This window comes from Ambystoma mexicanum, chromosome 8, assembly GCF_040938575.1.
Source record: "Ambystoma mexicanum isolate Mex_15411 chromosome 8, UKY_AmexF1_1, whole genome shotgun sequence".
Lineage (NCBI taxonomy): Eukaryota > Metazoa > Chordata > Amphibia > Caudata > Ambystomatidae > Ambystoma > Ambystoma mexicanum.
This window is the reverse complement of record NC_090929.1, coordinates 1,161,284,308-1,161,310,669: the sequence shown is the minus strand read 5'-3', so window position 1 is coordinate 1,161,310,669 and position 26,362 is coordinate 1,161,284,308. Positions and strand designations below refer to the sequence as shown.

Below are 26,362 nucleotides of genomic sequence, written 5' to 3'. Positions count from 1 at the left end.
TGCTTGGGAAACGCATGTTCTGATCAAGACACATTACAGTGTTCTCTGGAGTATAGAAAGCACTTGACCTCTTATCAGTATGGCAGCCGCCATACTAAAGTGGTAAGGTATACTAGTATTTCTGAGTGACAATTCGATTTGACTGAAGCTGTCCACTACTTTTAGGTTTCAATATAAATAAAGGGTTAGGATATCAGAAACTGTCACTGAATTTAATGGGTTGGACACATGTATAATATATGGCGATAGGATGTAAATAGTATTTAGTTGTCTGAATACGTGCGCTGTATGATCGCACAGTAATGTCAATTATGTATGGTGGAACAGAATTACATAGCACGTTCAGTAAAGTGTAAAAAGGCCACATGAATGATGACATGTACTTGTGCTTTCATATAAAACCTGCAAGCAAGCTCCAGGTGGGGGGCGAAATAAGTCACAAAATTTTATGTATTTAACGTGCTGAAATAAATTGTTTGGCATTATTTAAGCTTTGAAGACTTTTGGGTCCATTTGTTGCAAGCTTTAATGACTGGTGCTCACATTGGATTTTGTGTATATAATAGGAAACTCCATTTGAGGCAAGTCACACATTCCACATATATGAAACCCGAAAAAGGACGTTGACAGGGTGTGCCAGTAATACTATCCCTAGTGTGACGTCAACAATACCCATGGTCCTTCACGCATCAAGGTCCTTCAGATCATTTTTATTTCCGACATGAGGTTGCATGAAGTGTAGCGCGAGTACAGGTGTAGTAAATTAGATATGTATCAGATCAGGCTCAGAAAACATCTACGCACCTTCTACTCCAAGGGGAGGAAGGGTGGGTGCATGTGAATCTAAGCAGATACAAGCATCAGAAACACGATTATGGTGAGTAATGTATCTCTTCAGAGGCTTGTGGAATCTGCTTAGATCACATGCTTTGCATAGATTAGCAAGCAGTGTGTGGAGAAGGTGGTGGGTTGTGAGAAGGTACAGCAGCAAAAAAATGTTTTAGTACCGCTTATCCCAACCTGAGAATCTGCTTTAGAGTATGTGTCAATGCAGTAGTGCTAAGTAAAGGTATGTATTGAGCTCTATGTAACTGCTTTGCAAATGGAGTCCAGTGGGATGTTTGCGTTAAAAGCCAAAGTAGCTCCTGTACCCCCGGTGGAGTGAGCCCTTGGTGTAAAATGCAGTGTTTTGCTTGATAGCGAGTAGCAGAGCTGTATGCATCTGACTATTCATCTGGAGACTGCATTTCCAAAACACATTTCCAAAAACGCAGTCGTCTTCCCTGCCTGGTGCTAGAGACAAACAGTTGGTCTGTTTTTCTTAGCAGCCTGGTCTCGTTTACATAGTAAAGGACCGCCCTCCTTACATCTAGTGTATTGAGTTTCTTCTCAGCTGAGCTGGTTGGGTTTTGAAAGAAAGCCGGTAACTCAATGGATTGATTGACGTAGAATTTAGAAATGAACTTAGGAGACATCCTAGGATGTGTTCTTAATACCAATTTATCTTTGTGGATAACAAAGAAAAGGTCTTGCACTGACAAAGCTTGCAGTTCATGGACTCTCCTTATGGAGGTGATAGCCACCAAGAAAGCCAGCCATCTTGTACGGGAGGTGTGTAAGGCTTGATTTATGCATGGGCTCAAAGGGGGGGGGGGGGTCCCATGAGCTTTGCAAGTAATACATTGAGGTCCCAGCCTGGCGGTGGGTTTGATATAGGAGGGTGGAGTCTCTATTCCCTCCATGAATACCTTAATGACAGGAATCTTCCACCATGACACCGTACTCAGGTGTTGTTTGCGGATAGAGCCACTAGGTGGACCATTATTGAGTTAAAAACTAACCCCGAGTCCAATGAGTGAAGCATGTAATGAAGAATGTGAGATGGAGTACATTCTATTGGGTTCATTTGTTTTGACTGGCACCAAGTTACAAATCTTCTCCACTTAACATTTACGTGCCTCCCTGAGGAAATCCATGTACCTTAGAGTTTGGACATCTAAATCCACCTCAATGACTTCAGGTCATTCAGCTGCCACGTTCAAAGAGTGAGGTTGTGGGTGTAATGTTGCCCCCCCGTGCTGGGACAGCAAGATGAACGAACAAGGGAGCTTGATCGGGTCGCACATGGCCAGTTTGTGCAGATGTGGATACCAAGGTTGTCTCGCCCACATAGGAGCAACTAGGACTAACATCATCTGTTCTTTGTGAATCTTGTTCACCACCTTGCTCATTAGTGGCGTTGGGGGAAAAGACATAGGCAAATTTCCCTGACTAACTCATCCACAGGGCATTCCCCTTGGAGTCTAGTGAGGGGTAACCTCTCTGTGTAAAAATGTGATCTACGACATTTCTGTCGAGCTGCAACTCGTGATCATCTGGTAGTGGATCTCTGCTTAGAAACTCTGCTAGAGTGTTGAGTTCCCCTGCAACATGTTGGGAAGTTAGGAATATTACCCATTTGAGTGCCCATTTCCATATTTTCTGTGCTAGTCCGGACATATTTGGAGAATGTGTGCCCCCCTGCTTGTTGATATACAACATTGCAGTGGTGCGGTCTGTGAAAATGTGCACTGACTGATTTGTCAGTTGTGCTTCGAATGCTTGGAGAACTTTGAGTACTGCTATAAGTTGCAGCAGGTTGATGTGGTTCTGCGCTGTGATTTGAGTCCACAGACCGTGTGCTGTGAGGTGAAGGGAATGAGCACCCCCACCCAGTGAGTGACACGTCTGTTGACAATCGCTTGCACTGCCGGGTCGTGGAAGGATTTTCCCTTCAACAGGTTCTCCTTTGTCTCAGTGTAGTGCTTGTACTAGTGTTGGTGAAACGACCACTAGATCGGCCCACTGAACGCTTGCCTGAGACCACCGTTTCACCAACACTCCTGCATTGGGCGCTTGTGGGACTAGGTAAACGCATGATGTCATCATCCCGAGAAAGCACATTGCTTTGCATATGGTTATCTGGCTAAAGGCTAAGTACTGAGGTGTTTGCAGCAGTATGTTTTGTACTCTTTCCTTTGATGGAAAGACTAGACCTTCCATTTTTATGACAGCTCCGAAGATCTGTTTGGTACAAGACTTTAGCATTGATAGAGAAACCCAATTGGAAAAGGTCGATTGTTCTTTGGGTACTTTGCTTGCACATTTTGGGGGTTTTCCCTGTGATCAGCCAGTCATCCAGGTAAGGGTACACTGGGATGGACTCTCTACGTAGGTGCTCCACAACCACTGCCAGTACCTTGGTGAATACCCTTGGAGCGGATGCTATGTGGATAAAGTGCGTTATGCGCCCTCCTACTGGTGTGGTATGGGAGGGAACTTGTAGCGGGTAGTCATTGTTTTAGGGGTGTAGATCCACCTCTGGAAGAGGAGTATCTGCCCCTGCTGCAAGATCTTCTCTGGCCTCTCTGGAAACCCTGTGAGGACTGGCCCTGTGGAGAGCCCCAGGACGAGCTCTGACCCTGGTTGTAACCAGACCCCCCTTTTGTCCCCTAAAACGACAAAAATGATAGCCCCCTCTCTGACCGGAGGGTTTATTGGTAAGCTGGCCCAGCGACTTTAAGGGGTTGTATTCTTCCTTGGCACTTTTAAGTGCTTCTTCTGCCGCCTTGCCGAACAAGACATTAGGTTTGAATGGAATGTTGAGAAAAGTCACCCGTGTCTCGAGTTTCAAGGCTGAATGGCATAGCCATGTGTGGAATTGATTGTGCCTTCAGCAGTTATCCTAACTGCATATCAGCTGCATCTGAATTATTCTTTAGAATGCAGTTAGCAACCGCCTTCCCTTTTGACACAGCAAGAGAGAGTTGGGATTTAAGGGGCTCTGAGGCTGAAGCCATTCATTCGGTTACCTCGTACCATTTGTGGCAGTTATAACTAGCCAGCAGGGTGGTATTATTGGCAATCCTCACCTGATGGGCTGCTGAGGTTGCAATCTTCCTGCTGAAAGTATAGATCTTTTTACTCTCTTTATCAGGGAGTGCCTGTGACGAGGCTAGAGGTGTTCCCGCTCTTTTTCCTGTGGTGGTGACAACAAATGAGTCTGGCTTTAACTGACCCTGATGTAAAGTGGGTCTGAGGGGCCTGGACGGAAGACCTTTTCAATACGCGCATTTACTGCCCGTGTTAGGTTATGTGTTAGCAAAGAGGGTTGGATCCGCCTTTGTACAGACTATGTTATAGGGATGAATTGGGTTGCTGATTTCTTGTCTTCCAAGATGTTTTCAACAAAATCTTTGTCTATTTGTGTTTCCTGTGTTTCTTTTGGAAATGATCAGCTGCCTTTAGGAGCATATCATTATACTGGACCTGGTTGTTGACAGATGAGTCTCCTACTGGTGGGTCTGCATGATCCAGCGACAGTATGACGTAAACGTCTTCCTTGACGTCGTCATAAAACTAGTCTGCTACGTCGCCCTGGTCCTCAGAGTCTGTATATGCTCCAGTGTCATGGAAGCTTTGATTGGGGTCATAGTATGAAAGCTGCCCTGGGTCCTGTTGATGGGTGGCAGCTTGGAAGGTGTCTGTTTATGCCCTCTTGGAGAGGGGTTGTGTAAGAGCGACCCCACTAGCTGGTGGCATAGCCTGGAGATTTTCTAAAATCTTGGCTGTCAAAGAAATTGGACAAAGAGGACATGGGTCTCATGACCCCATTTCTTCTGCAGACCACTGAGAAGAACCTGGGAAAACAGGTGATTGAGTGGGAGTTGTGGGAGCTTGTTCGTGCGACGGGACACTCTTGTGTTTCATAGCCCCTAATATGGTACCCTCCCTGGTAGGGAGAATTCTCAGATATATGCCAATTCCTCTCTACTTCAGAGACCCCAGCTCTTTTGCTGGAATTTAGGACTTACATTTTTTGCCTGGAGAGAGTGAGACCCTTTTTTCCCCCACTCTCTCGTGTATTTTAATGTGATTTTGAACTCTGGGTTTCTTTTGGTTTGAGTCTCACAAACTCCATGGGTATCATCTTTTACACTGCGTCACACAGCACATTCAGTGCAGTGACACAGGGAAGTTTTCCAGATTTCCCAAAGGTTTAAATACCTTCTCTTGGATAAACTACTGTTTCCAAGAGCAGTAAAGTGATATTGACTTTACTTACATTTGTAACTTCCTAGCCCAGCACACACTAGCTCACAATAGGGAGCTTGAGGGGTTATTTAGTATCCCCTTTGGCTAACTCCTCGTGTAACATTTTTTATGTTACCCTTTCCTCGATGAATGGGTGGTGGCAGTGGTTTACTTTTAACTACTGTGGTGTGCATTTACCACAGGCTGCGTTCGCAGCTGCAGTAAAAGCACCCAAGGTTGCCATTTTTGTCAAAATGGCCCGGTTTTCTTTTTTCGCCATTTCTTTGTGGAAACGTCCTTCTTGAGATTTACTCTGCGCACCAAACCAGATTTGGTCCCTTTGTTCATTTTGTCTTTGGTGGGATTCACGAGTGAAGGCCGCCTCTGACTCCAGGGTGTCTGGCGGGGGCAGGAAGCGAGGGATGTGCTCGAAACTCCTGTGCTTAGTCTCCTAGGAGGCAGGAATGCACTCTTAAGATGATTGGCCGGCTGGCTGTCCAGCAAGGACAGCCACCCTGCTGGGTGACTGACAGCTAGGCTGGAATGAATGGGAGCAAGCTGCATAAAAGGCAAGGCTTTTTGGCTTGGATGGCAGTCGATCACTGGACGAAGGAATCCGAAGACTAACTTGAAGATGCCTTTTGCAACTCCTAGACCGTTGGTTTGCCCGGTGAAGCCCTGCTGCTGTGCTGAAACTACAAATTCGTATTGACAGAAGCCCCTGCCAAGATGACTTCTCCCCTTGAGTAACTCCAAGGTAAGCCACCAGGACATCCTCTCGGAGCTGGTCGAATTCCACTGCTGTTGCTGCTGGAACCGAATAGCCAGGGAGAGGAACACCAGATCGTGTGTGTTGCTTTTAAGCTGGTCAAGAGCTCCAGGAAGATCCTCTGGATTCCCAGGAAGCAGGACTGACCAAGCCTGAGCCACCTCAACAGAGTGCTGGACCCCGGATGCAAGGAAAGCCCATCTCGACAGCTGGGAACCGCAGCGTTCCTATTTGTGGTAGACGCGAGGAGCTGAAACACCGAAGTACCACTTTTTTGAAGGTTGCGGTCTATGACCGTCCCATTGCAGTGCAGGAGTCAACAGACGTCCTCCCTCTTGTCCCCACGACTGAGGCCGAGGAACACCAGATCTGCAGAGCTGCACAGGAACTGAAGTCATCTGCTGCCCTTTTTCTTCAACCTAAAGGTACTGTACAGTCTAAGTACTTACCACTTGTTGTATAACTGAACATGTTCTCTGTCGGTGAGACCCGTTGTGGTTGCTGATAGCTTCTTTACTTCACAAGTCTAAACAGCTTCTGGCCCTGCTTTGAATTCTTCTTTTCTACTAAGACTGCTAAAATATTGTGGGAGGGGCGGGGGGAGAAACCCCAGGTAATCCGTGACCCTCGACATGAGGCGCCGGTATGAGCATTCGGCATGTGTGCTAGGCTCCGGCCGCCCAAACTCCACCTCCGGAGCGGAGTCTAGACCACTGGCGTCGTGCAGCGACTGACGCAGGTCCTCAAGTTGACTATGACCAGAAACAATGTCATCAGGAACCCCTGCAGGAACCTCACCTTCCTCAGACCCCTCATCCACCTCAGAAATATAATCCATAGGCTGGAAGAAGGGTACAAAAAAGGCACAAAGACATGTTTAGCCTTGGCCAGCAACTTCCTGGGGGGTGCCACCGTGCCACGGGGCACCTCCGACAAAGCCACCTCGAAAGGCGTCGATGGAATCGGCGTCAACGTCGAGCGCGGCACCGACAGCATCGACACAGGCCTCGAAAGTGTCCGTCGACGACCTTGGCGTCAATGGCTTCCTCGAAGACATCACAGGTTCACGCGGTCTCTAGGGCGTCGATGACCGGGACCTGGAACAGGCATGTCTAGAGGGACCATCCTTGTCTGACCGGGACCTCGAAGGCGCCCGGGGGTCGTGCCGACTGCTCGAGCCCAAAGGCAGACGAGCGGTGTCTCTAGCACGGCCACGACCGGCATCCTCAGACGGCGCGGAAGGACTGGAGCCCTGCGATTGAAAAAAAAAAAAATCATCTCCTTTCGGAAGGAATGCCATTCCTCAGGAGTGGAATGCTCGTTGGGACAAGCAACCCGCAGGGTGGAAGAAGCCAAAGACATTATACAATAGCAATGAAGAAACAGGTTCGAAGAACATGTTTCAGTAGAATCAAGGCACGCCGACATCTCCAAAACGAACACGTTCGTGGAAAAAACGGAACTGAGGCTACGGGCGAACTGTGCATCCTACTTATAACATCCGGTGACGTCGGCTCGACGGAGGCCCTCGAGGACAGCGCATCGACGCAGGATGCAGAAAGATTTCCCGAAGCAGCACAGCTGTGGAGATTATGGTCATAGATATGGAATACGTCGCAGGACCCAATTCCCTCGAAATTAGTTTTATGGTTCAGTTTGCATTTGGTTTGCCTGATAAGAACAAATAATAAGGTTACTCATCGTAGTGACCACCTTACTCCTAGGCCATAGTCCCCTTTCCTTCATACTAATGGGACATTCCTCCGTCCTGTGGGACGGGACCAGAGCACTTTGTAAAAAGCATCACATTTTTCAAAAATGTGCTTCCCCTCTTTTTACGCGGGGTACCACATGCGGCCGTAACCCCGCCCTTCTTAGCTCCGCCGAGCGCATCGCCCATCAGTCCTTTTCTATCGCCTTCAAGCAATAACAGAGGACCCTTATTAGAGGGGACGGCGGGTGATTGGAGGAAAGGGGACTATGGACTAGGAGTAAGGGGGTCACTACAGTGAGTAACCTTATTATACTCCTACATCCCGTCCCCTTTCCTCCATACTTATGGGAGATTCCAAAGCACTCCTCACAGGAATTACAGGTGGATGGAAACTCCTTACTGAAAAAGGTTTTTAAGCACAGCCTGGCCAAACTGAGCATCAGACCTGGAGCTCAGATCCAAACAGTAGTGTTTACAAAAGGCCGATGGAGAGGACCAGGTAGCCGCTTTCACGATGGTCTCCCAGCGGAAATACTTTTGAAAGGCAACAGCAGGTGCCTTGCCCCGTATCAGATGTGCATGAACCCCTTTTGGAGGTTGAAGACCCTGAACAGTGTAAGCCTCCACAAAACAGGCAGCAATCCATCTGGAGATGGTCGCTTTCGAGGCCGGCTTACCTTGCGGATTAGCAAAAATAACCAAAAGCGTTCCTAAACTCAGATGTTCTGTCCAGATAGAACTTAAGAGCTCGTCTAACATCCAGGCAATTCAAAACCCTCTCAGCCTCTGTCATGACCACTGCTTTCAAGGAGTCAGGACCTACCCAACACCCTTGGAAACAGGCTCATAACATGCCTTATCGGCACCAGCAAGTCCCAATAGGGACCTTTTGGACCTTGTCCTGGCACCGGTGGTGCCAGGCTCATAGTAAGGACCCGTCCCGGCACAGGAAGCGCCGGGCTCATATCAAGTGTAAAAGTGCTTGGGTGAACCTACCTGAAGCAGACCATGCTGCTTACTTACCAGCCAGATGATGCTTTACTCTCTTCTAACAGGGACTACTTTTCTTTCTGGGTGGGGCAGGCACCACTCCCTGGATCACTGATGCTGGAACTCTTCTGGAAGCAGGAACTCTTTTACCTGGGCGCGGCTGCGGTGGAAGAAGACACCTAAGTACTCCTATGGGCTATTTAAACCACACCCGATTGGTACCACATGCTTCGCGTTATTCTGCATCTGCAGCAGGACGCTCACCGCGTCAGCTCCAGCGAATCTTCAGCTCCGGATCCTGTAGTTACGAAAATTACCTGCTGGAACCAATCTTCAATCTTCAGCAGCTCCTGCAAAACAAAAGGCACAGGTTAGACAAAGGCAAAGTTAGCGCTTCAACTCACCCGAGCCATCGGCAGCATCCAAGTCGTTTTCTTTTCTGCATTCCGCGTCCGGCATCGGGCCTGCAAAGACAAAGAACATTGGTTAGTAACGTTCAGTTACAATACTGCTTACCTGGGTTGCGCTTGCTCCAACTTTGTTCGCGCTGCATTCCGGCACCTGTAAAAACAAAAGGGGACATTAAGGTGCATTCTACGGCCCTAAAGCAGTCTTCCTACTTACGTGCCTTCGAATTCACCATCTTCTTGTTACGCTCTCTGCCACGAATCTGGGAAAGCATCTTCTTTGGCATCGACAGCATCCTAAAAGCAAAAGACATAGACATAAGGAAAAAGACATTTAAAGAGAGCAATCCAAGGAGAACTTTAATACTTACAAGTCACGCTCGTGCAGCAAAACGGCGGCATCGCTCTCACCTTCCCTCTGCAATCAAGAGGCGGAACTCACATCCAGTGAAGTAACTGGACCCAGCGCCCCTGCACAAGACGCAGGATGGAGAGCTCAACATTCACTTACTTAAGGTGAGCACAACAATCATCTGAGTACCACGGGGAGAAAGGGAGAGAGGGGCTAGAACTTCTCCCATCCTTCCAGCCACTAATACCTTGATTTTCCACTTGCAGACACCTCACTCTGCAGGTCAAGCTTTCGGTGAGCAAGGGGCCAAATCCGGGAGCCAAACGAACCCTACGCCTAACTTTGAAGACGTTTGCAGCGCCCAGCCCAAGACCAGCGCCTCCGAGGGAACCAGGTGAGCGTTCCAGAACGCGAAGCCTCCCAAACATTTCCCGCCCAGGCGCAATGGAGACTTCAGACACAGACCAATTGGCCCAGTTGCTCGGGGAGTTGAGAGCAGAAGTACACGCAGCACGCCAGGAAACAAATGCCCTAAGGAGAGAGCTAGTGATTTCCAAGGAGCGAACAGACGACTTGGCTAGACAATTGTTACAAGCCCAAGCGGGACAGACTCCTCTGCCTACCCCTGGTGGAAGCCATGCCCCAACGGCTTCCTCTAATCCGGTGCAAATTAATCTACCAGGAAATGTACCTTTGGCTCCGCCCGAACGCTTTTCAGGTGATCCGAAAAGGTTTGCTGTGTTCATCAATCAGTGTCGTTTGCACTTTCTGTGTAGACCTGCCGCTTTTCCAACAGACCAGGCTAAGGTAGCCTTTGTGCTCTCATATCTTAGTGGCAGCGCCGCAGATTGGTCTATTCCTTTAGTGACTCAGGATAACCCTATCCTTTATAATTTCCAGGACTTCCAAGCTAGTATGGAAAGATTGTTCGCAAGGCATTCTCAGGGACAGGCTCTGGACAATGAACTTCTTTCACTACGACAGGGCAATCAAGATCTTCTGGCCTACATTGCATCATTTAACAGACTAGTGGTTGAAACCGGATGGCCTGAGGATAAGAGAATCACCCTTTTCTATAGAGGCCTTCGTGGAGAACTTAAAGACGTTCTGGCCCAGGTGGTGAATCCACCACAAGACTGTTCCGAATACATTGATCTGGTGGTGCAATTAGATCATAGGATACAAAATCGAAAAGCCGATCGTTCCAGGTTTGAAAATCGAGTTTTTTCAAGACCACAGAGCTCCGTTAAAGGAAATGATACCGTGGAACCCATGCAGATTGGGGTGGTGAAAGGACCTCTAACCCAAAAGGAAAGAGAAAGGAGAAGACAACTACAATTGTGCCTCTATTGCGGGAACTCAGGGCACTTCCTCCAAGATTGCCCAGTGAAACCAAAGAAGAAGACAGTAGGAGCTTCCGATAAGGGTGCTAAAGGTTCAGAGTCGGAAAACGACCTCGCCCGACAAGTGTAGAGGTCCGCTTGCCGAGCGTAAAAACCAGTTCTTTGACCTCGCATTTTACCATGCCCATGGTCCTCGTGAGTCCGGAACAACCCAATCGTATGCATGCCATTAAAGCATACATTGATAGTGGCGCAATCGGCAATTACGTGGACTGTGAATTGGCCGCCAGGATGAATCTGTCTCTTTGTCCCAAGTCGGTGAAAGACGTCATCACCACCGTGGATGGTACGGAAATAGCTTCCGGACCAGTTACTCACACCACCATGGAAGTGACGTTGGTAAGCCAAGATGGACATCAAGAGAAAATCGTGTTTGACGTGATCAAGGCTCCACAGTTTCAAGTTATCCTGGGAATCCCTTGGCTGGAAAAACACAATCCTCAAATTGATTGGCGAGCAAAGACAATCCGGTTTCCAGAATGCGCACCTACCTGCTATCCGCAGCCCCCCACGAAACTAGCTGCAACTGCTTCTGAGAGTCCTCACCTGCCTCCTGAATACCGGGAATTTCAGGATGTCTTTCGAAAAGATCAAGCTAATTCACTGCCTCCTCACAGATCATATGACTGCCAAATAGACTTGGTTCCAGGATCCACTCCTCCATGCAGTCGAATTTATGCCATCACAGAACCTGAAAATCTTCACCTAAGGCAGTATTTGGATCAGTACCTGGCTAATGGATTTATCCGTCCCTCGAAGTCCCCAGCCTCTTCAGCTTTGTTCTTCGTGCCAAAAAAAGAGGGAGACCTAAGAACATGCATAGATTACCGTGCCTTGAACCAGATTACGATTAAGAACAGATATCCGTTACCATTGATCCCTGAACTTCTTGACCAAGTTAAAAGTGCCTGTATCTACACAAAGCTGGACCTCAGAGGAGCTTACCATTTAGTACGAATAAAGGAGGGCGATGAATGGAAGACGGCCTTTCGTACTAAATATGGACTGTTTGAGTATCAAGTAATGCCCTTTGGGCTTTGCAACGCTCCGGCAGCCTTTCAGTATTTTATGAATGACGTCCTCAGAGAGCTCATTGATGTATGTGTAGTTGTCTATATTGATGACATTCTGGTCTACTCGTCCTCTGAGGCGGAACATCGAAAACATGTCACCGCAGTACTGGAACGGCTCCGAAAACACAGACTCTTTGCAAAATTGGAAAAATGCGTTTTTCACGTCACGGAGGTCGAATTTTTGGGATTCATTTTGTCACCAAATGGAGTCCACATGGACTCAAGAAAAGTGGACGCTATCATTAAGTGGCCCTCACCAACGTCAGTGAAAGGAGTTCAAAGCATGTTGGGCTTTGCTAACTTTTATCGAAGATTTATCCCAGATTTTTCTCGAGTTGTCCAACCCATTACAGCCCTCCTCAGAAAGAATAAACGTTTCGAGTGGTCTACAGAGGCTGAACAAGCCTTTCTGGAACTAAAAACAAAATTCACCTCGGCTCCAGTTCTAAAACATCCTCGCCCGGAACTTCCCTATATCGTAGAGACTGATGCTTCCAGTCTCGCAATGGGAGCAGTGCTTTCGCAAAGAGACCCGGAAACAAATCAGTTACACCCAGTGGCATTTTGGTCCCGCAAATTTTCAGCTCCTGAAACCAACTATACCATTACAGATAAGGAACTTTTGGCGATTAAGTCCGCCTTTAAAGCTTGGCGGCATTATCTCTTGGGAGCCCGACACACTGTCACCGTCATCACGGATCATCGTAATTTACAGTACCTTAAATCAGCCAAAGCTCAATCCTCTAGACAACTTCGCTGGGCATTGTTTTTCGCCGAATTCGACTTTGTGATAACTTACCGACCAGGCAACAAGAATGGTAAAGCAGACGCTCTCTCCCGAATTGGAGTAGATGAACTCACGACCAATCTTGAACCCGTACCTATAATTCCGGAACAGAGAATCCTGGGTTTAATAGATGCACAATCCATTGAAGACATTGAAACTAAAGTTAAAGATCTTCTGACTCCAGCAGAAGTGCAAGACTGGCAGCTCAAGGGAAATGATTTCACAATGGATAAGAACCCATTATACTTTCGAGGAAGATTATATCTACCATGTACCGATTTACAAAGACAGGTGATCTCTTGTTACCATGACTCCTTAATGGAAGGACATCCCGGCATTACCAAAACGTTGGAAAAGATAAAGAGACATTTTTGGTGGCCATCTTGGAGAAAGGACATTAAGGACTTCATTAATTCTTGTGGCGTGTGCGCTCAAAGCAAAAGCCAGAAGGAGAAACCAGCAGGTCTCCTACATCCAATAGACATTCCTCCACATCCATGGCATACTCTCTCCATGGACTTCATCACGGATTTACCACCATGCTCCGGATTTAATACAATCTTAGTGATTGTGGACCTATTCTCGAAAATGGCTCATTTCATCCCATTGAAAGGGTTACCTACAGCTCCAATTTTGGCCCGAGAATTTCTCGAAAACATCGTTCGGTTGCACGGCTTTCCTTCAATTTTAATCTCAGATAGAGGGAGTCAATTTATTTCTCACTTCTGGCGGAGTTGTTGTCGTCTAGCCCAAATTGACATAAGGCTGTCGACCAGCCACCATCCCCAGACCGACGGGCAGACGGGCAGACCGAGAGGACCAATCAAACCTTGGAACAGTATCTACGCTGCATGTTACAACAATCAGAGGGCACTTGGAAAGACATTCTCTGGATTGCGGAGTACGCTTATAATAACTCAGTCCACGCCGGAACAGGAAAAACTCCGTTTTTTCTTTCATATGGAATCCACCCTCGCACCTCAAATCTTGACCCACCTCAGACTCTTGGAACACCCGCTGTAGATCATCTGCATTCGACAATCACTCAAGCCTTTAAAGGAGGCCACATCTCACCTTAAGCAGGCCAAGGAACAATATAAAAAGAGTGCGGATCTACATCGAAAGGAAGCTCCTCAATATCTTGTGGGAGATCAGGTCTGGCTGTCCACCAAACATTTACCCCTAAAAGGACCGCGTACTTTCAATCCACGATACCTGGGGCCTTACCCAATCACTGCCATAATCAATCCAGTGGCGGTAAAATTGGGCCTACCTGCTCATATGAAAATACATCCAGTTTTCCACGTTTCACTACTGAAACCCATGCAACCTGGAACCCGTTTGACAAAATCTCCAGACCCTATTCTCGTGGACGGAGAACTAGAATTCGAAATACAAGACATATTAGACTCCAAGATTTCCAAATCTAAATTATACTATTTGATTGACTGGAAAGGTTATGGCCCCCAGGAACGATCTTGGGAACCGTCGGAACATGTTCATGCACCCCGTCTGGTTAAGAAATTTCATCGAACTTTTCCTGATAAACCAACACCCCCGGAGGGAACAAATTTGGGAGGGGCCTTGAGGGGGGGTGCTGTCATGACCACTGCTTTCAAGGAGTCAGGACCTACCCAACACCCTTGGAAACAGGCTCATAACATGCCTTATCGGCACCAGCAAGTCCCAATAGGGACCTTTTGGACCTTGTCCTGGCACCGGTGGTGCCAGGCTCATAGTAAGGACCCGTCCCGGCACAGGAAGCGCCGGGCTCATATCAAGTGTAAAAGTGCTTGGGTGAACCTACCTGAAGCAGACCATGCTGCTTACTTACCAGCCAGATGATGCTTTACTCTCTTCTAACAGGGACTACTTTTCTTTCTGGGTGGGGCAGGCACCACTCCCTGGATCACTGATGCTGGAACTCTTCTGGAAGCAGGAACTCTTTTACCTGGGCGCGGCTGCGGTGGAAGAAGACACCCAAGTACTCCTATGGGCTATTTAAACCACACCCGATTGGTACCACATGCTTCGCGTTATTCTGCATCTGCAGCAGGACGCTCACCGCGTCAGCTCCAGCGAATCTTCAGCTCCGGATCCTGTAGTTACGAAAATTACCTGCTGGAACCAATCTTCAATCTTCAGCAGCTCCTGCAAAACAAAAGGCACCGTTAGACAAAGGCAAAGTTAGCGCTTCAACTCACCCGAGCCATCGGCAGCATCCAAGTCGTTTTCTTTTCTGCATTACGCGTCCGGCATCGGGCCTGCAAAGACAAAGAACATTGGTTAGTAACGTTCAGTTACAATACTGCTTACCTGGGTTGCGCTTGCTCCAACTTTGTTCGCGCTGCATTCCGGCACCTGTAAAAACAAAAGGGGACATTAAGGTGCATTCTACGGCCCTAAAGCAGTCTTCCTACTTACGTGCCTTCGAATTCACCATCTTCTTGTTACGCTCTCTGCCACGAATCTGGGAAAGCATCTTCTTTGGCATCGACAGCATCCTAAAAGCAAAAGACATAGACATAAGGAAAAAGACATTTAAAGAGAGCAATCCAAGGAGAACTTTAATACTTACAAGTCACGCTCGTGCAGCAAAACGGCGGCATCGCTCTCACCTTCCCTCTGCAATCAAGAGGCGGAACTCACATCCAGTGAAGTAACTGGACCCAGCGCCCCTGCACAAGACGCAGGATGGAGAGCTCAACATTCACTTACTTAAGGTGAGCACAACAATCATCTGAGTACCACGGGGAGAAAGGGAGAGGGGGGCTAGAACTTCTCCCATCCTTCCAGCCACTAATACCTTGATTTTCCACTTGCAGACACCTCACTCTGCAGGTCAAGCTTTCGGTGAGCAAGGGGCCAAATCCGGGAGCCAAACGAACCCTACGCCTAACTTTGAAGACGTTTGCAGCGCCCAGCCCAAGACCAGCGCCTCCGAGGGAACCAGGTGAGCGTTACAGCCTCTGAGGCTGTGTTTGGAAAGAAGACAGGCAAGGAGATTGACTGATTCAGATGAAAATTAGAGACCACTTTTGGACGGAAAGAAGGATTTGTCCCCAGGACAACCTTATCCTTATGAAAAACCAGAAAGGGATGCTCCACCGACAAGGCCTGGAGCTCACTCACACGTCTTGCCGAAGTCACAGCGACCAAGGAGGACACGTTCCACGAAAGGTGCTTAAGGTCTACAGTAGCCATTGGCTCAAAGGGCTTGTGGCACAAGGCCGTAAGGACCACGTTCAGATCCCACGTCGGATGCGGTTTACGAACAGGAGGGTAAAGACGCATGAGACCCACAAAGTGCCCTTCAACCACTGGATCTGCCAGTGAAAAAGAGCACTGATCCGTGGATAGGTATGCGGCAACAGCCAAAAGATAAGTCCTGCATGTCAAGACATGGATACCTGACTCTGCTAGATGAGAGACAAAGGACAGCGCTGTGTCGATCATAGCTCCCCTGGGGTCCAGCTGTCTGGCTAAGCACCAGTGGCAGAACCAAAGCCATTTGCTCCTGTATTGAGATCTCGTCGAGGGCTTCCTGGTCGCCTGAGTAATACGCATGTTATCAGCGGACTAGTTGAGGTGTTCTAAAGATCTGAACTCAGGCACCATGCCGCCAAGCTGAACGATTGTGGGGAGGGGTGCCACAGATGCCGATCTCTCTGGTGAAGCAGGTCGGGAACCAACGGAAGCCTCATCGGTGCACACGCCGACAGATGCTGAAGCTCTGAAAACAAACCTGGCCGGCCACCACGGTGCTATGAGCAGAAGAGAACAGTTCACCGTGCTCCTCAGCTTGCACAGTGTCCGATGAATCAAAGGCAGAGGCGGGAAAGCATAGGCTCTCATGTTGAGCCAGGGAATTTCGAGGGCGTCTCCCAGAGAGGAGGCTCCCAGCCTGTTCTTGGAGGCATACAGGAGAGGTTTCCTATTTGACAAGGTTGCGAAGAGGTCCACTTATGGAGTGCCCCAACACCGGAAGATTTGCAAGAGGACCTCAGAGTTCAGTTCCCACTCGTAGCTGACCATTGTACGTCGGCTGAGGGCATCCACAGTAACATTCAGCTGACCCGGGATGTGCACTGCCACCAGCCAGATGCCATGCTGAACCACCCATTCCCATATCTGAATGGCAAGATCCACAAGAGGAGGGGACTTTGTACCCCCTTGCTTGTTCGATATAAAACATGGACACCAGATTGTCCGTGCGGATCCAGACTACTTTGTTGACCATGACAGGCTGGAACACTGAGCACCAGGAAGATTGCCAGGACCTCCAAGCGATTTATATGAAGGAGTTTGTCCTGTGGTGACCAGAGATCAGATCAGAAACCTGAAGAAGGTCCAACGTCACACCCCACCCCAGAAGGGAAGAGTCAGTCGCGATTGTCACTAGCGGGCTGGGGTCCTGAAAGGCCGCACCCACCAACAAATTGCTGAGAGACGACCACCACACAAGGTCCGCTCTCATGAAAGATGAAACACTATTTACCATTGTTTGCTCATTGCTCATGCATTAATAAAAAACTGGCAGTATTGATGGAGTCTCTCAGTATAGATAGTGTGCAGGGGACGGGAGTATCCTCCAATTTAGGATACTACTTCTCTTCCTCTACCCTTTGGCAACAAAACTCCAGCCTATTTTGCCTTCACTCACAAACACGTGATCACTGCATCAATGCAACTTTCAAACTGCATGCAAAATGAAGACCCGAATACACTCTTCAACCAGATTTGAAAACCGGTGGTGAAAACTTAAATACAGGGCATTCTTCTGAAGCAACAGCTGCTGGCCCTGTAGTGGATAGAAATAAATGGAAGACTCATCTACAAACACTCCTTAAACATGGGCCTCTGGGAGTTAATCTTAATGCTAAAATCAATGCACAAAAATACTTTTCAATTTCCGTAAACAATGCAAGTGTTGCCGTTTCCAGGATTCGTATAAAAAAGAAAAATGTAATCAGGTTCGGGGGTAGGGGTAGATATTTATGGCGACTGACGTGCAACTCGCACTCTTTGGGAGTCATTTCAGTTGGCATTACTTACCAGATTAGGACCAGCTTTCGATAAATGTCCACTGGGTGGCAGCGTTGCAACATGCTGTGAACGCAGAAACTGCATACAAGCGTATAGGGATCAATATAAAAAGGACAAATCCAAATCTTTACCCATTTTAAAACCGGAAAAACTGCAGCAGTTGTACTCTCCCATCACGTAAAATTGCATTTTCTGTTAGTTTTGCGGATTTATTATTTTTAAGTGTGCAAAAGTGTGGTCTGCAGCCAGGTACGCGTATACAGCTGTAATATATACACTGGATTCGTCACAGAAACTGCATATGGGATAAGACACACTCTACCATACCTTATAAGGATACTCAAAGAGTTGCATGGCCAAATAGAGGAACAATAATGAAGGCAGAGTTTCTTTATAAGGTCACAGAATGCTTGAAGTGACTTGCAATATCCGTTTTACGTAGGTAGATAATACTGTTAATTTTTATAATACATGGTCATGCAGTATAACCCCCTATATATCTTGCCTCTAGAGTAATGTAAGAGATCTTCCAGTTGCTGCTACATGTAATCTGTGTAGAAACTATATTTGGATGAAAAACGAATATTCATTGCACAGAAATTGCATGAGCAGTTTAATAAAATGCCTCCAAAAAAGGTTTAGTTGCGTGCTTGAAAATAATTAACCAGCATATTCTTGCGCTCATATTATATACCATAGCAATGCAAAAAATAAACTATCATAAATAGTTCCTAATCAGTTAATAAAGTGTCAAGGAAAGCTATGTTAAAGGAAAGGAATTTGAAAAGCTTGTCTTTGTTTTAATCAAGTAATAACAGCATGAATTCTACTATACTATGTGATGGCTCAAGCAACAGGCACTGCGACATCACAAATGCTGCATAATAACATATTACAGAGCAGTAGTGATGTCATTTTCCCATTACAGGTCAGTATAAATGTCACAACTATCCTGTGACAAGAACATTATTTGCAGGTATTGCAAGTTGTCATGCATTATAAAGCTTCCTTGCAGAAATGGTACATCTACAGTGCTTTGTTAAAAATACTCAATCTCAGTGATCGCATCCACGAGAAGTTAAGACGTCTAGTGCTCATTTTAGATTACAGAACAAAATAAAACAAAGTTTAAATGAAATAGAAATGCTCTCACCCTCATGCCAAGCAGCAAGAAGCCAACCTCCTCCATAAGTGGATACTTGCTGATCTGCTGTCGAATCTTCTCAATGGAAGCATATGGATCATAGCTCTTTTGCCCTATTTTTACATCCATTATACACGGTTTAGCAAATTTGCGGGTCACATCTTCCAGTTTTAAATACAAATCTATAAATAGAAACAATTTAAAGATCAATATTTTGTGAAGCAACAGAATGCGGAGCATGTACAATTGATACATAGCCAACGCAAGACGCTTCTGCTTACCCCCAGTGATCAACTGAAAACACTTCTGTCGAAAGCTTGAATCCCAGCACTTCTAAAGAACAAATTACTGACCTCTCGGTAATGTGCTTTCAGATGGATGTTGTAGGATGTATTAAATCAAGCTCAGTGGAATTTTCCACCCACCCCTAGTAAGGCGCGGCCAATTTGCATTTATTTAACAAAGTTCCTCACATGAATCTGGGACATGTCAGTTTAACAGTATCAATTCCCTACAGCCTTCTTCCTCTTTCGGGACAAGGAAAACGCAGGTGTGGCCAGAAGGACTAGTATTAAAAAAAAAAAAATAATAAAATAATCAAACCAATTCAAAATAAAAAAAATTATACATCGTTTCCATTCTATATGAAATACTAATGTCAATGGTTACTACAATGATGAATGATGAATGTCAATTCAATTGTCAAAGCTCAGACACCGAAATTAATATTAGATAAGTAGAAGCTAAAAATCAGCTCCTGGGTATCCCTCACCATGGGGGAACGAGGAGCTAGTATATAGCGGTCTGCAATTATAACATCCAAATAAAATGCGAGCATACCATTTTGTCTATCATTAATGATTCCTTAGGCTTTAAAATGTTGTATAGATGCGTCCTAATGTTTATAGATTTTCCCAAACGCACACAAGTTAAATTCACAGAAGTGTGTTGGTTTGGTATCAGTTGGCTTGGGGAGCCAAAAGTAGTCCCTGCTAGCTGTTGGCATCAAGGTAACCGGGCTCTTCTTGGCTACAAGCAGGAGTTAAATAGCTCCCACCTCCTGTCAATTTCGAACCCTGAAGTTGCATGCTACTTTAACGTAGACTTTTTAATAGCACACAAGTCAACACATACGTACATTTGGTTTATCCTGAGCGCACAGTCACCATGCACTGAAAAGTTAATCAGGACAAAAGCTTTAATTTTATAGAAAACAAAATGAAATAAGAACATCTCTGCCCATCTAAATCTCACTACTTAGCATTTATTAAAAATACCTATGTTCCAATGGATATGTTAGTGTTTCAAACAGCACTTTCGAAAACCCAAATTAAAGACAGACTACTTGACATTCCTGCATGTAAATCTCTTCCAAAAAGCGATTTAATGTGCATTTTTGCTAGATTCCCTTCAATGGAGCCTATATTGCATTACTGTGTATGAATTGCACATTTGTCATTCTTCAATGGCGAATTTAAAGTGAAAAGACTGGTGGGATTTAACAGCCCATGCCCTTTTTTCTTGTGTAGTTTGGGGCCAATTACAGGACTCGCTGATATAACAAGGGAATCATTTCAATTACATTATTTTCCTAGGCATGTGCAAAGTGAGATTATTTAGCTCCTAGTCTGTACATGACCATTGCACAGAAAAGAAGTCAAGGATCACTGAATATACACAATTTATGGGTCAATTTTATGAAATCCAAGGTTTCCAGAAGCACTTACGCTTTAATCCATTCCCCTCTAGATTGGAAACTTCCTGTCCAATTTTCAGAGAAGTGTGGTGTTTGGAATACTGTATGAAACCTTCACTTCCTCCACAAATGGACCTCATACACTGCTGATATACTGGCATTAAAGAAGCCCATCATATGCTCCCAAAAGTAGCAAGCCACTAGAAGGTTCCCCAAAATGATCCATGTCAAAATACAATATCGGGAGGATTGACCAAATCCAGAGGCTAATGTATAGGCCAACATACAGAATAACATACCCCAAAACTCCAGACTTACAGAGCAGAAGGGACAAGGGCAATACAAGTTGACTATGCACACCACCCAGAATGAAACAATACAATTATCAAATAATGTAAACATCCTTCAGCCTGCAACACCTCACGGACCACATTGCTTCACAATACAGTGACAAAATTCTACCGAAGACCACCTGGAAGAAGAAATGCAAAACTACAGCAACCAAACAAACAATGGAATAATTGGCCAGCAAAAAAATAGTACTGGAAGATAGCATCCCTTGTCGATCCATGAATTCACACGCACAGTCAAAGCCAGCAGCTTAGCAGGATCAGTCCAAGACTTATGCACCCAAAACAATTGCAAACCTGAAAAACAACCTTTTGTAGTTAACAGCAAACAGAGGTTAGGAGAACGATGAACGCCAAAGGCAGCTTTGAAGAAAGCTGTAGGTTCGTTCTGTGCCGAACACACTCAACGCTGCTCGCAGCAGGGCGGCGTCGACAACAGAGGGATCTTGGCTGTTCAGGCTTTCAGGAGCTGCGAGTCTCACTCCACAGTCTCAAGGGCCAAGGTTTGTCCTTTTCCCGGGCTCCCAAACACGGGGGAGGAGGCCACACACCTTCAGGGATCCTGTAACATGACAAGGTCCTAGGCAACAGAGCGACTGGCAGAGATGCAGGTCTTGATCCAGCAGCAGAGTTCACCCCCAGTGAGGCCCAGGGGAAAGGGCGTTCCCTGCGCTTACCAAGGAACAAAGAGGCAATCTCCCAAAGGCTACAGTCCTGCAAGGAATGAGCCTGGTCTGGAACAAATATACACAAACCTGCCACCGCTGAATAGGGCCCACAGAGCTGACACAAGTGTGATATTAATTTAATGTGGCTGGTGTTAACTATGTGAAATGCTAGAGATAACCTAGCACAGGTATGGCTTATAGTTACAATTTAACATGCTAGCAGGACATAATCCTCAATTACACAGTTTTTGGAACAGCAGTGCATATCTTAAATGCAGCCCCTGCACTACAGAGACGTGGCCGTCAATGCAGTTGTCAAGAGGGTACCTGTGTCCTGAAATGGCTCTCAGGCACGGGTAGAGCAGGCACTGCAAATCAGGATACTGATGCAGTAGGACACAGATTCACACTATGTTTGGCATGGAGCTTATGAAAGGGGAAATCAGATCAGCAGATTACCCTTTCTGTGATGGAATTACCTGCATTTTGTTATTTAATAAAAAGCCAGGGCTTTACCGCCCTTGCCAGATGGCAATTCATTACACTCAACCCATTAGATTCTCCTGCAACAGCGACTTGCTTTAGCAATTGCTTCCTCGCAATAACTCAAAGAATGAACCAGAACATGAATGTAACCCATTTAAAGCAGAAACATTATGAAGCAAATCTTGGATAAACCTACTAGAGGCAGTCAGAGCTGGGGCCCTGGTCCCGTTCCAGGCTCCTATCATTTGGCACATTGATCTTTAAGGATTTACAACCCAAGACAGGCTTTTCTGGAATTACAATTCCTGCAAAGAGCTGCAGAAGCCATCTCGATTATTGTCCTGGTAGGGCATGGCAACTAAATACTTATCCAGTGGTCTGAGTTAAGATCATTATCAAAGACTCTGAAATGCAGTTGCTTACATCAGAATGCACCTAACTTTAAAGATCGCATTGCAAACACTCTGCACAAGCTTCACATCAGTGTAATATTTAAAATAATGTACAATCCTTATTCTTGTCCATTGCCCCTTTAATAATAATAGTGCCCAAAACGTCCAACTACAGGCATTTTTCCATACATTTTAACCCTTTCTACGGAAAGCTTCAAATATAAAAACACATTTTTCAATAGAATTCAAACACAAAGAAGCATTACTCAGTTGATTTTTAAATGTTTTTTTTTAAACATTCCTTTCTCCACATATCCGTATTCCATGCAAACCAACACTGGAAAGGGTTTGTTTTTCTTGGTTCTAGTCTTGATAATGATCTTATGGATAGCAAACACAGGTAATGGTATTTATTTTTGAGGAAATTACCATTTGGAGAATTTGGAGGTGACCAGGTTCCATAATATTTGGGAAGATATTTCTGCAGCTCGAGAAGATCACGGTTGCCACAATCCTCAGCAAATACCTGGAATAGAACAAGGACTAAGTTACAAAGATTCCAACCTCAAACTACAAAGACTGCATTCGTAGGGAAAATTCATAATGAAAAACAATTTGGGTGCAAGCAAAAAAGACAGGCGCTATAACGTTTCCTTTGTCAGTTTGTGTAAAAGGGTTATTTGCACAGAACAGTTCCCTTATCTCAGTTACCGCTGCATGCATTTTTCTGCAGTGTTACCCACAATTAGCAATATATGACACCCAATTAGCAGTAAATGCAATCACGGGGAGTATTGGCACTGGCCGGGTCATACCAAGAACATGACCCGGGTTCTCTGCAGTAGATGGGGTTGGGGGAAGAGGCTGTGTGTATGTTAATAGAGGGGCTAGAAGCACGGGTACAGTGAGAAATGGTCCCAGATTGCATCCTTTTAAAACAGAAAACGAAATGGTTAGAGAATTTCCTTGAAAGCCCTTAGTTCCAGATGAGGTTCTTATGGTCAAAGACATTGCAACTACCTCTCCAGGAGTGGTGAAGTGACTGAAGCCAAATTTTCATCAGAGGAAAGAGCCACATGGGAAAAGGACAGAGGCTCTAGCCATGTAATTAGAGTACAGTAGGTGCTTGGATCCGTAGGTATTGGGAGAGTCCTGGAGCAAATCCACTGAAGAGCCTGTGCAGGGATCCAAGGTCATGCTTGTGGAGCACAGAAGAGAAAACCAGTATTAGGGCCTCATGTCGTTTATTTGCACAGGGTAGGTGGAGTGCAGTTCGGCTTCATTGATGGGGAGAACGGTTCCACTATTATAGGGCCCCCAAGGGAAAGGGCAGGTGGAAGGAAGGATGGCCATGTTGAAAGAGCGAATGTGCCAACGAATGTTTACTAAAAAGGGAACATTTTGACATCTTACAAAAGTGAAATGTATTTGCATACCCCCCTCACACTCTAGAAGGAGAACCAAAATCGCCATGGCGAACACAAGAGTTCCCTCATGTAAGATAGCCCCATCCAAGAGACTCGCATATGCACAATACAATAGCTCTCGCATATGCACAATACAATAGCCAACATGGCCACAAACAACACGAATGGCCCAATCTTGTAATGTGAGCCTAAGACACCAAAACAAAAGAGCACCAGATGAATAGACGCCCTTGTGGGGATTAAAAATCTTTAAAATCAACAAAAAAAGGTTCAAATTTGTAACAAAAAATCCAGGATTGGAATAAATAGTTTTTGCGCCACCTTCAATTCTTTAGACTCCTTTGCTAATTAAATACCTTTTTTTGTGGAAACAAATGAATTAATGCAATCTTACATTTGTGTCATACAATTATTATTTTTCTTATTTCAAAAAATGTCTCTCAAGAATGTCTCTCAAAACTATCTCTCTACACATGTTTCACCATTCGAATTTGTTTTGGAATGGATCTTCAGGAGATATTTTTTAAACAAATACATTTACGGTGCCTGGAGTTACTCAGGCATCCCATGCGGATAATGGTCAAGCTTTTGCAGAGCTGGCCCCGAGAAAGGCACTGGAAATTTGGGGATCCGAGATGCGTTTTTTCGAATCTGTTTCTTCCAGAGACCATTGGTTTATTAGAAAGCAGTGGAACTCCATACCCACTTCCCTGATGCCAGACCAAACCTACCCACACTTTAGACACAATATCATCAAAAGGATTAAAGAAAATAACTGCTAAAACGTAGGGTATCCATCCACCTGCTTCACTCCTGTACCCGGCATTGTGATGCTTTTTGTAAATACCTTACTTCAGTTTGTTATGCTTTTTTGTAAACACCTTTTGTTAGTGTTGTGCCCATTTGTATGTATAGAATATCTAAATGTCTTGCTGACTGTATAGAACATGCCGACTTTACCATTGCTGTATATATCTGCGCAGCTGTGCAACCTAAGCTGAAAATATTCCTGTTTCTTCTGCCCCCGATACCCTTGGGTCTGGTGCGCACTACAAATAAAACAAACAAAGGGGGAAAATCACTCCATAAAGTTGTGCCTGACGAAATGCATCCTTTCAAGGGAGGCGGAGGGGGTAACTGGGTGGGCCATGTGCCACTTGTAATAAGAAGCTTAAATAATTGACCATGCCTACCTCTATGCAGATTTAAGATGCCATTTGAACTGGTTTGGGAGAAATATGCTCACGCCTCCTCTGCAAAAACGTCCCAGTCCCCTATCCAGACAAGAGCAACTAGTGGCAGCAACGCTGCTGAGGGACACCCTCCAAGTGGAAGCTGCCAAGGCCACTTATGACACCACTCTTAATGCGGGAGACTGGGTCTTGGTGATGATCCATGACAATCTCCATTTGGCCCTTCCTACAGAGCGGCATTTCAAGTAATCAGACTGAAGGGTTCCAGAACAGCTGATCTGCCTGTACTACCACCCAAGAGAGGCACCACACATGTGTCCGTGGGTCACCCAACACCTGCTCCAAATGGTTACCTCAATGTTTGTTTGGGGGAAAGGCTGAACATGTAAAGCATTTTAATATCCTTTTAACACTATCCATCGTTATAGTACTGCTTTATTCCCATTGCTGTGTGAGCCCTGTGTTCTAATGTGCACGTTTCAACCTCGAAAGCTTTAATGCCTGGTACCTAGCAGAGCTCGCTTCCACAGTTCTTGCCTCCGATGGGTTTCCCTTATGGCACACAGAAGCATGTTGTAGACTGTCGCTTTACTAGGGAAGGTGACTTTAGCAGGAGGAAGTTATCTAGTAGGCAGGATCGCCTGCCCCGAGCCGTATGTGAACTGTAGAAACAGCCTGCACAGCAGCACCCAGAATGTATCACTGTCTCCATCGTGATCAGGTCTTCCACAGGGTGGGAATGCCACCTGTGCCCAAGACTTGTATGCAAAGATGCTGCCCTTGCACCAGATACATTGTTTCTTCCCAATGTCTTACTAGGTCAGAAACCTCAGTCTCCATTGAAAGGCATGGGTAATGTAAGGAAGGCATGGTATCAAAGTAAGACAGACAAGTGATCACAGTTCAAGGGTGTTTATTGAACCTTTATCAGGGATTTGAAAAACGCCCATCTAAACCTAGAATCTAAGATGAGAGCAAGCTACGACCACCAAATAATAATAATAATAATAATAATAATAATACAGTCTTAGTGGAGTCTAGTCAAATAAAAAGGGCCTATACAAAATATAAATAAAAAAACAAAGTATTGAGTCTCGCATTGCTGACACCTCACAAAAGGTACACCTTATTTACTTGGCCTGGGAGGCCCAGAGCATTGCTTGCTCAAGTAAAACTGCCATAATACGCACCATAGACATGGTTTGTGCAGCCGCTGGCTTCGCTTAATTACAGCAGGATTATTGTGAAAGATGATGTTGGGCAAGCAGTTAAGACAAAGCTGTTTGCACGTCCAGTAACCTTGGGTCCCTTCTTAAACGTTCAGATAGATTTCATGCAGCTCCCCAGGTGTATGACAGACTCACATTGCATCCGGATTGTAGATGTGTTTTC

At 45.8% G+C, this 26,362-nt stretch overlaps 1 protein-coding gene across 1 annotated transcript in view; it reads right to left on the bottom strand.

Annotated features, from left to right (window-relative positions):
- Positions 1-26,362, bottom strand: part of IPMK (inositol polyphosphate multikinase) — a 95,158-nt gene that overhangs the window by 33,843 nt on the left and 34,953 nt on the right. The window contains exons 3-4 of the mRNA XM_069611237.1: positions 22,780-22,876; positions 18,768-18,940 (exon numbers count right to left, since the gene is read on the bottom strand). Of these exons, the coding sequence (XP_069467338.1) occupies positions 18,768-18,940; positions 22,780-22,876 (270 nt within the window). The remainder of the gene's footprint in view (positions 1-18,767; positions 18,941-22,779; positions 22,877-26,362) is intronic.